The sequence below is a fragment of the Crassostrea angulata genome, chromosome 6 (genome assembly GCF_025612915.1).
Source record: "Crassostrea angulata isolate pt1a10 chromosome 6, ASM2561291v2, whole genome shotgun sequence".
NCBI lineage: Eukaryota > Metazoa > Mollusca > Bivalvia > Ostreida > Ostreidae > Magallana > Magallana angulata.
Window position 1 is genome coordinate 15,836,612 of NC_069116.1, and position 11,357 is coordinate 15,847,968.

The 11,357-nt window shown below is 33.0% G+C and overlaps 1 protein-coding gene across 2 annotated transcripts; it reads right to left on the minus strand.

The window, feature by feature from the left end:
• Window positions 1-1,713: 1,713 nt before the first annotated feature.
• LOC128187977 (eukaryotic translation initiation factor 4H-like) lies at window positions 1,714-11,008 on the minus strand. Of its 2 annotated transcripts, XR_008244114.1 has the most exons (8): window positions 10,987-11,008; window positions 7,304-7,493; window positions 6,148-6,196; window positions 5,634-5,698; window positions 5,362-5,455; window positions 4,794-5,066; window positions 3,041-3,288; window positions 1,714-2,856 (listed from the first exon to the last, which is right to left on the minus strand). XR_008244114.1 is itself a non-coding variant. In XM_052858724.1 (7 exons), the coding sequence occupies exons 1-7, from the start codon at window positions 10,998-11,000 to the stop codon at window positions 3,104-3,106; spliced, it is 870 nt and encodes a 289-aa protein (XP_052714684.1). In that variant the 5' UTR covers window positions 11,001-11,008; the 3' UTR covers window positions 1,714-3,103. The 2 variants fall into 2 exon arrangements, 1 of the variants encoding a protein (XP_052714684.1); XM_052858724.1 differs by having other exon boundaries at window positions 1,714-3,288.
• Window positions 11,009-11,357: the final 349 nt, after the last annotated feature.

An 11,357-nucleotide genomic window follows, 5' to 3' on the forward strand; every position in this document is an offset into this window, starting at 1 on the left:
GTCAGACTCAAAGTCTCACAGGAGACGATTTGGCTGTTTCTTTTAGCTAACGTACTTATGTACGTTAACAGTAATTTAGTGAATTTAACTTAACTTTTTATGATCAATTTATTAATTAGTTAAAATGTTAATGTAAATAATAAAATGCTTTCTTTGATGACTCATGCAGGTTATGAAGGTAGTGATCATTGCAGAAAAAATCACATAACATGTATTTTTTCTGCAATGTCGCTACCTTCATATCCCGAATGAATCCCCAAAGAAAGCATTTTATTGTTTAAATTTTAAAACTATACATAAACAAAGTCGTGTGTGATTTATCAGTCATAAATTCAAATATTAGATTTTGGATGCAACTGTAGATATATTTACATCCACCAAGTACGATTCCCTCTATTTCTTACAGAAACTTTTAGCTAATTCATCAGCCAGAACAGCCAGACTGAAACCTACACGTCCCGTTTATCGATTCGTCGAAACATACAGCAACCTAAGAAAAATCATGGACTGCACGAAATTATCATAATAATGTCAGACACAAATTCCCATAGGAAACGATTTAGCCGTTTCTTTAAGCTAACGTCGCCACCTTCATACTAGCTGCAATAATGTAGCCCTCTCCGGATTCTTTTTTTTTTTTTGACCCATTAGAATATTGCACAAATTACATTCACTCAATATGTTAACCTATTGATTCTCTGGCATTAAAATGGGAATAGAATATGCTGAATGATCATCTGGTATCTCAATTCAATTACAATAAACCCAGCATCCATCAGATATAAAAAATCGGAGAGGGCTACATTATTGCAGCTACCTTCATACATGCATGAATCACCAAAGACTCATGAGGTGTAATTTATTGTTTAAATTATTACTGTGGGAAATACATGCTCAAAAGTTATATACACTCATATTCGAATCGAACGAACGACCTTAATATTCGTCTAAAATACTTATAATAAAACTTAACAAATAGCATAGAAATGCGCTCTTTGTAACCAGTATCTTATATACATGCAAGGAGTAAAAGTTACGCGAAATAAAGCAAACCTTTTGCGAAGTTTAACGCGTAACTTACGCGTTTTTTTTTCGCAAAAGTTAATGTATGCATTTCTTCGCGAAAAGGAAAATAGCTATGAAAATGAGCTAAATGGGCTTTTGTATAACGTACTATAAAACACATAACGGCAAATACAGTTATCTATTTTGAATGTCAATATAGTTCAGCTTTCATGAATATGCAGTATGTATCTCTGCACAAGTTAGATTGAAATTGTGAAATTAATGCAAAATGAAAAGTGTGAATTTGCGCATAGCAGTTTTTACTCATATTCCCCTCTCATCTGCTCTATTCCCATTTGTGCAACTCACTTGATGACAACTGAATCCATGGGGGTACTGTTTTTTTACAGAGTTAATTCATTCCGCTCCCAAATCCACCCAACTCCCATATTTATTACAGAAAGGATTGTCGGTCATATCACATGAGGCATAGTGAACAGCTTGCCAAAATCAAAGCCTGAGAGAATTTCACCAGGCTTCAGTGAAATTAACATTTGTTGCATGAAATTCAATAGAATCAGGAATTTGGATGTACATGTATAACCTATGTCACTAACCATGCAGAATTTACACTTCAAATGCATCTTTTTCCCCCTGTTTATAATCCTTGGTACATGTTTTACTTATTCTCCAATAAATATTGATACGTTTCTTTCTTTCAGTATTTTATTCTGCTTCATGTACATCATGGTTTGAAACTTCAATGTACAGGAAAAAAAAATCATAAACACCAATGCATGACATCACAATGGTATACCGGATATAAATATAGTACACAAACACTATGAAAGATATGGAGATATGTACACCAGCACATACAAACAAGCACCTCATATGCCATATCTCATTCATAAAAACAAGTTTTCCTCAATTTCATTTAATGCCATAATTATATACAAAATTACATTACAATTAATCAACTGAAAAAAATCACTTTAATCTTTTATAGCTTCATAAAAATACACTTCGTTACATTTCAAACATGTAACTTTAAAATGGATATTTTAATTCACTGAAGAGAGATCAAAATGATGACTTTAACAAATTACAAATTCTCAACAATGCTATGAAATAAAAAATAAAATTGTCATGAAGAAAACATGCTTTAAACATCTACTGCTTGCTTGTATTAAACATGGGGTATACAATAGAAAAACTACATTAACTACTGTTCATATTACATGTAATTGACAGTGTAATGAAATTCATATTGCTACTTTATAAATACATTGACAACTTAGAAGCTTTTATCATTATTAAAATCAGTGAATGTATTTACTTACATTCAGAATGTCTTACTAGTTCCTATACTGTGTGACACAAGAACTTGAATATATTAGCGATGGAAACACCCTAATGAAAAAAATTTCCTAGTGGTTTGAATTGAAACTTAATAATGTTCTATAACTTTTTATTTAACTTAATTCCGTCATGTCTTGTTAAACTACAATTTTTCATTCAAACAAAAAAATTAATAATAAAATGTAAATAAGATTATAAATATATGTGTCCAAACAAAGGAAATGGTGATATATGTATTATACTTCTTAAAAAAAAGAAAAAACCTAAAAACAATGAAAGCTAGGCATTGGCAATTCATTCCAAAAGAAAACATGTCTCTTATCAGTATACTGTATAGTCAATAGTCGTGATTACTGCAGTAACACTTTTGGCATGAAATGTATCCAAGGTGATGAGAACCATTCCTAGGGGTAAACAGTAATGTCTTTTACTACTTACAAACCTTGAATGCAACAATTCATTTCACACAGGTAAGAGTAAACATAATATCTGCAATAGAAATTAACAATAGAACAATATCGCATCTTTTTTCCACAAACTATCTGATTTATTGTACAAAATCAGCAAAAAAACAAAAAAACAAAAAAAAAAACACTTTTATTTAAAAATAGAGACAAAAAATGTGATACAAATTTCTTTCCAATTTATATAAAAAAAAATGTATCAACTGTACCTGTAAAAAAGGGGAAAAGTACAATATTTACAATCGATTGGTTAATGAGTTTTTCTTATGTAGCTAATTGTTGCTGTTTTCACTTGTTGTTCGACTGCGGTCAGCGGGAACATCTGCATCATCTACCGCATCCCTGGGCTTACCCGTACCAAATATGCTGGCATTTCTAGACATACTTGCGGGAGCAGCCACTGGTTCTTTAACACTTCTTGGTAAAAGTTTTAATCTTGGGCGCTGAGCAGCACTTTCTGAAATTTGGAAAAAGATGACTTTAATAAACAAAAAAAGCAATGGTACAAAAATGAATATCCTTAAGGTGGCTCACTAGACTGTGAATTTTTTTCTGAAATCAGCAGAAAATTACTTGATTATGATAGATATCATAATGGATAAGAAGTAGCTTAGTCTAATCGGCAAATAAATGTGCAATTTTGGATGAAAAATTACATTTTCAAAAATTTAATTCGGTTAACATAAAGCTCCAGGCAGATTTGTACAAATGATCTGCGGTTCAGAAGCCCAATACTTTATCCACTGAGCTATGATGATATACAACCCAATCGAACAATATAAACAGTTCAACAAAACATTTAAACCGACATCTTGTAACGTAGCGTCTTAAAAAGTTTAAGTGTAAGTGTAGTGAGGTACCTTAAAATTTTACCAACAAATGTACCGTATTTTTTGGAAATTAGGTTGATACTTTTTTTTCCTGACACGTGGACCTTGCCCTATTTATCGCTTCGCCCTATTTATGTTTTTTTTTTTTGGGGGGGGGGGGGGGGGGCTGGAAAATTTGATATGAAATTTTGCAAAAATTTATGCAACCATCCAATAAAATCATGAGTGTTTACTATAATACTGCTTGAATTTCTGTGTAAAAATCGTACGGATTTTAATCAATATACTGTAGTGATTACGATAAACAGGAAATCGATTCTGCGTTGGCGGGGGGGGGGGGGGGGGGGGGGATATCATCGGGTAGAAATATAAAAAAACGATTCGTTTTTATAATAGAATACATGTACAAGTTTCGTTCTTTATATTCAAAATTAATCTCTCGATGAAATCTTAGCCAGGTGCCTCTGAAATCAGTCTGGGTAGCGCCTACTTTGTTTATACACAGTTGAACTCTCGGCACGTGCTACTCATGCCCACAGGCTTCGATAAGATCAAAGGTTGACTCTTGTCTATATACATGTACACAGTAAAAAGTCACACAGAAACACAGAGTTGCATGTGCTACCATAGTCATGCCTCCAGGCTAGTTTACTATCCCCCAGTAAACACCAGTTTGTACACATGGAAGGGAAATAATAAAAAAAAATCTTAAATTAATCTTGCCGTACTCAATTAATTGGTTAGAAAATTTTGATGCAATTTCAGACATTTTCTTACGATGTTTTTAAGAAATGCATTTTATATCACTTTTGTTTAAAACTGTGAAATAAGATTTAAAACCATTTATTCATTCAAACTAGCGGTAATATTTCGACCAATTCTTCGAAGTAGACCTATTTATACTTTTTTTTATTTTTTGGCTAAAAAACGGCCTCCTTCGCCCAATAAACCGTATCGACCTAATTTTCGAAAAATACGTATGAGAGGACAATACTTCGATATTTTTAAATAAAATTTTCTAAAGAAATTAACATGTGAATTATATCAGTGTGGCCTGTTAGCATATGTAATTTACCTGTCAAAGTAACTAAATACACATATTTGAAGACTTTATGATCGGCGATGAACTAACCTGGTGAAGGTTCTCTTAATTCTTCTGAGGGACCACCACTGTTCTGTCTTTGTCTTGGGCGGCCACTAAACCCATTCTGATTTCTGCCACCGAAGCCATCCTGCCGGCCTCTACCACCCCCAAAGTCTCCCCTGAAACCTCCTCCTCCTCCTCCTCCCCTGCCATAGCTTCCTCGGTCTGAGTATCCTCTGTCACCGCCCCAATTATCTCCCCCTCGGTCCTGGAAGCCACCCCGGCCCCCACCTCCACGACCACCGCGTCCTCTAAAACCTCCTTCAAAGAAACGAAAGTAAGCTTATGTTATTCCTAAGTCTAATAATATTCAAATTTCATGCGCTATCTGTCACAAAACTTTAAAGATAATGTACACATTTTGTCATTAGTCTTAGATTTATAATCCTTTACACGTAAGCTCAATTACGTTACTCATCTTACCAACTGTACCAAAATGATAAAAATAAGCATCAAAAATTTGTAATCACAGTCTCGATAAAGTCCTTTTTTTACATGTTGTACAACACATGTATTTACTTAACAGAACAGAACTACAATGGTTACAGGGTAATACCTCTTTCTCCTCCTCCTCTCCCACGGAATCCTTGATTTTTATCTTTATTTCTGCCCTCAGCTATATCCACTCGAATATTCCTATCTTCAAATAACTGTTGAATAACATCAAATGTAGGATTATCTTTCATTTTTCAGATTTGAATGCTAAAAACTTATGTTCTGTTGTAAATTAGGAATTTGGTATTCTTGAACAAGTTTCTATATTCTTTTATTTTCATTAATTACCTGAGGTGTGTCTATTTTTTATTTTCTCTTAATAAATATACTCACTGCTCCATCATATGTGAGGGCTTCCTTGAGAGATTCAATATCTTCAAATTCTACATAAGAGAATCCTGACAAAAAAAAAAATACACAGATGAATAATCAAAGGATCCAACCATTCAACCTAACATTGCTGGCAACACACAGTCAGTCTCACACACTCTTACGAACAGTGGGCTTACTCAAAAACTGAATATTGCCCAGTTTCATAACATTCATTATTTTTCAATCTACAAAAATATAAGATGCAGTCTTTTGTTGTTAGAGGGTACATTTTCATAAAAAAGTGTGAAGGAGCCTATTGGAATAGGGCACAAATCATTTATGAAGCTGAGGTAAAGGTTCAGCAAATTGGCCCAGATATCATACTGTTATGTGCATGCAAGACTGACCATTGACCATGGGTTTCCGATTATGCATATATAAATAAAATTACATGTGAACTCATAGATGCAATAAATTTAAAAAGACAAGGATCTTATTTGAATAAAAGCATCAGCAGTTCCAAACTTTAACTTACCTTTGAATTTATCTGTCTCCTTATCTCTGACTAGACGCACACTACGAACCTACAGAAAAAAAAATGTCTTAGAGACATCATAGCCTTTCATGTAGCAATATCGAAATGGGTAAATTGCTGACTTCCGACTATATACTTTTGCGTTCAGGTTATCTTGAACCTTGACCTTATAATGACTAAAAGTCCTCATTTCCTTAATTAAGGGATACAAGTGTATCAAGTTTGATGTCTGTCAAGTAAAGGTTTATCAACTGAAAAATATCTCCCTATTTTCAGAATAGTTTGAGCCTTGACCTTTTTCCTTGTGAAATGAAATTCAACAATTTAAAGTGTTTGACTCCCTCAGAGGTATCTATCATGATAATGAATCACATACCCCATGAGCAACACGATATTCCTCCTTATCAAAGAGGGCATCAAATACTATTATTAAGAATAACAGTTTTTATTTAAGGTATTTACTCTTCCAAGACAAAGTTGTTTAATACATATTAAGAATATGATTAAAGACAACACATTACACCAATACTTCAAGAACTACACTGGCTGCTTGTAAAACAATGTGTTATATTCAAAGTACTGACAACCATCCACAAATCACTACATTCCTCTACAACACCAACATACTTGTGCGAACTATGTTCTGTCTACCAACCACACAGGACAATGAGATCATCATCTGACCAATGGAAACTGGTAGTGAAGAGGTCATCAAATCAATACAGCACAAAAGCTATAAACATACTAGGTGCCCAATTGTGGAATGAACTACCATTGGAACTTTGTAAGCTTGAAACACACAGAGCATTCTGCAAGACCCTCAAAACACTGTTGTTTAAGCGTGAATATAAAACATAAACGAATAGTATGTAAAGACTATGTATATCCTGCTCATCCTTTTATTATGCTTTAGATAACCTTCTGTTGTTTGATCATCACTCTACTAATATTTTTTTTTAAAGTATCTCTAACATAGCATTATAAGCATGCACACCCCTTTTATTAACACAGTGTACAGCGCATAGAAACTACATGTATATTTTGCGCTATATAAGTCAATATAATAATAATAATAAAATAATAATTTTTTCATTCACAAATAAGAAACTTAGTCTTATCAATATTCAGTCATTATAAACATTGTAAATATTCCTACCCGCAAGTGTTTGAAAATGACTTCTAAGTCTCCTTGAACAAGCCCTTGAGGTAAATTTCCTACGTAACACGTGAAAGGTGGTTCTGTTGGTAATGGTTTCTTCTCCTGGCTCCTGCCTCCTCGACGTCCTCCCCCACCGTAGCCCCCACCCCCACCACCTCCTCCTCCGTATCGGTCCCCATTGTCATTTCTGAAAGACATAATATACAGAGAATGAGTGAAACAAAGCTCTCCAGAAACATTCCTAAAAAACATTATACGGTATTCAGAGTGAAACATAGCTCCTCAACGTCATAATTTGAACAGCAGAACAACGAACAACACTCCATTACTCTGTTGATCATCATTCCAAGACCTGAACTATACAAAATAAAGGTCTGGCTGGGGCGTTGAAACTAACATGCTACTAATTACCGGTACCGGTAGGTTTCTTCATCCAACTGCAAATTTACAACAATTTTTCCTTGCACTGACTTTTTTTTTTTTTTTTTTTTTTTAGCTTTTATTGGCTTTTCCACCAAAAATGTTTACTGTATACTGTATTTTTCAGGGCATATGTCGATGCGGGGCATAAATTGAATTGCTCTTTTTCAAACAAAATACAGGAAAAAACTTTAAAATACCCGATGTGGAGGATAAGCTTATTTTCAATCAACGATTACTATAGTGAAAGTATGACCGATGATTAAGGAAATCATCTTATGTACTTTCAGGAAATATTGATGCAGAATGTTAATAGAGTAATTAAAATTATCAAACTGACTAAACATATATATTTTTCAGCAAATTTCAAAAATAGATCTTGCTCTATGTTTTGTGGATGATTGATATCTTCTGTATCAGTCAATATATAAATATTGTAATTTTACAAACTGTAAATTAATTGCAACACCAACCTTGGTGGTTTTGTCTGATAGACTACCAAATATCTTATATTTCATTAATATCTTATTGCTAAATTTTATTTGATCAAGTTATACTTTAAAAACTACATGTAATTACGGGGTATGGCATCCATTAGCTCTACGCCTGGTTTCATACTCAGATTTATCCCCTGTAATTGCTATGAATGAGAAAACGAAATACCACACAGACAAGTGAAGAGCTGTCAATGTGAGAGCAAACCGGGTTTTCTTTTATGTGAACGTTATCCATAACCCATGTCAACCCATATCCAGTGAAATGGTGTACCCCTATATGCAGTATTTTGCCAAAAAGTGACTAAGTTCAAAAGCTGGCATTTTTTTCATAAATTATCAGAAATCAAAATCCTAGCAATATGCACACCTCTGATATACCCTATGTACAATTGATCTGCAAAAGAAAAACTTCCTATCTTGAAATCTGTAGGAGGAGTTATACATACAATGAGGGTACCCTATATGCAATATTTTGCCAAAGTGACTAAGTTCAAAAGCTAGTATTTTTTTCATAAATTATCGGAAATCAAAATCCTAGATATATGCACACCTCTGATATATGTTCAATTGATCTGCAAAACAATAACTTCCTATCTTGAAAACTGAAGGAGGAGTTATCCGTACAATGAGGGTACCCTATATGCAATATTTTGCCAAAAAATGACTAAGTTCAAAAGCTGGTATTTTTTTCATAAATTATCAGAAATCAAAATCCTAGCAATATGCACACTTCTGATATATGTATAATTGATCTGCAAAACAACAACATCCTATCTTGAAAACTGCAGGAGGAGTTATCCGTACAATGAGGGTACCCTATATGCAATATTTTGCCAAAAAATGACTAAGTTCAAAAGCTGGTATTTTTTCGATAAATTATCGGAAATCAAAATCCTAGCAATATGCAAACCTCTGATATATGTATAATTGATCTGCAAAACAACAACTTCTTATCTTGAAAACTGTAGGAGGATTTATCCGTACAATGAGGGTACCCTTTTGGCAGCCGCCAGCCCGCCCGCTCGCCATTTTCACCATTTTAATAACCGGATTTTTCCTTCGGAAAACCCGGTTAAAAATAATTAAATTATGTTCTTTTCCATTAATAAATTAATTAAGTAGTGACTTTCCATTATGCAAAGAAGTTGTATTGCTAACAAACACAGTCAATGCTATAAAGTGTAAATGTAGATCTGAGGTTTCAATACGTTCCCGCAGGCTGTGTCTAAGTCACAGGTTTCACACCTTTATACACACGACACCAGACTACCATTATCAGCTGGTTATTTTAACTACATGAAATTAATTGTAAAAAACAACACATTTGATTTATTCTACACCCAAGACCACTGAATTCCACAAACAAATCACAAAAATTTCTTCTGATTACATTCTACATGGTTTCATTTTATTTTTTATTATGCAAATAGTTTCCTGGGTTCATACATGAATCCTTAGTTTAAAGGATGAAAAAAATCCAACATCTTAAAATAAACTCTTACATTGGATAAAAGCAGTGAATTTCATTATTTACTTTTCAACTTTTAACCTACGATAAGCTGACCTGGGGGATAAGCAAAGGCTTGCGCATTAGAGATATAAAAATATCTGCCTTTTCCCCCAAAAATACGGTACAAGAAAACATTTGCCGCTTTCGCACTCATTGTCGAGCGAGCTTTAAGACTTGACAAATTCGTATGTCTCAATTTTTTTTTATATCTGTGTCTGGACGAATTCAACAGGGAGAGAAACTGTTTGCAACGACAAAAGGGCAAAAATGACATGAGGAAAAAAATGACCCTGTATACAGTATTAATATTAAACTAATAACTAAGAAAAAATAATCATCACAAAACAAATATTGTGCCCAATAAGAACTTGTTCAAAGCTCTCAGAAAGATTAGAGCTTCTTTCTAAAATGCCAAAACGCTTTATTGACAAGAATGATAGATTACATCAATGTAATTATCATTTCTACACTTTAACAGTTATTACATGGACTTTGTATTTAGCACAATATTTTACTGACCTAAAAACAATAGTCAGATTGCACATAGATGTGATAAGTTAATAATTATCAATAATCGAACTTCATGTTTTTAATCTGATGAGTACACAAGTGTTCATTATCCAGAATGAAAACAATTTCTTGATATTCTTATTATATTAAAACAATTTCTGACTAGCTCACATAATTTTGAAATGTTATCATGCAGGTACTTTCACATTGTTTACAATGCAAAATCTCTTTAGACTTTCAATTATATTTCGCACATTCTTCAGCATGATGGTACTTGCAAGAATTGGGCTTAAGCCAGTAAAGTATTTTTAAATAATGCATATTTAAACACAAAATGTGATGTGATGATATCTTTGAAAAAGATTGAGAGATTGCTGTATGCATGTACATGAAATTCAAGTTTATTTTTGTTACAAATTTGAAACAAGCTTGTGCCGATGCAAGTTAAAATTGGTAAGATTGTTTATTGTACCTATAAATATTTCGTACAACAAAATGTAAGTGACGGCAGTAAAACATTGTTATATCACTGTTTTATCACGCAAATATTCATTGTATTTTGAGTAAACTACACGTGTTTGGCTATTTTGGTGTCGAATCAAAGGTGACAATAAAAGAAGAACCATCGCCTTCTTTTGATTACATTATTTTTACACAGTTTGTATCGGAAATTCTGACAAGATGGGATGTTAAGTGGATACATTTCAAATGTATCTGTTCATTGGTCCTGTAAATTATCTTACCCATACTCGGCCATGTTGTGAAAAAAACTTCAATCACGCATGCGTGAAAATATTCAATAATGCATACGTTCAAATATTCGATAATCGATAATGCAATAATCGATTCATCGCATATCTTTTTTTCTAAAGAGCATATTTCTTTCTATACCAGTGATTCTTTAAAGTTCCTTTTTGTGTAGCTATAGTCATCCTGCGTATGCATGTTATTTTGCTTTTAAATTATCCATATTTATCTTCAAGAAAAGTTCAAAGAAAAATTTAATCCAGATGATAGAGATAATTCTTAGATGTGAACAATTATATTTATGAACAAGGCAGTTACAAAAAATTACTCAAACAATTAAGTATTTTGTATTTGAAATAAATTATTA

Excerpts from the sequence above, each read along its gene's own strand:
- LOC128187977 (XM_052858724.1), bottom strand. Across the intron at positions 5,067-5,361 it reads GAGAGGAGGAGGAGAAAGAG|GAGGTTTTAGAGGACGCGGT; the intron begins GTATTACCCTGT and ends GTTTCTTTGAAG. Across the intron at positions 3,289-4,793 it reads ATTAAGAGAACCTTCACCAG|AAAGTGCTGCTCAGCGCCCA; the intron begins GTTAGTTCATCG and ends TCCAAATTTCAG.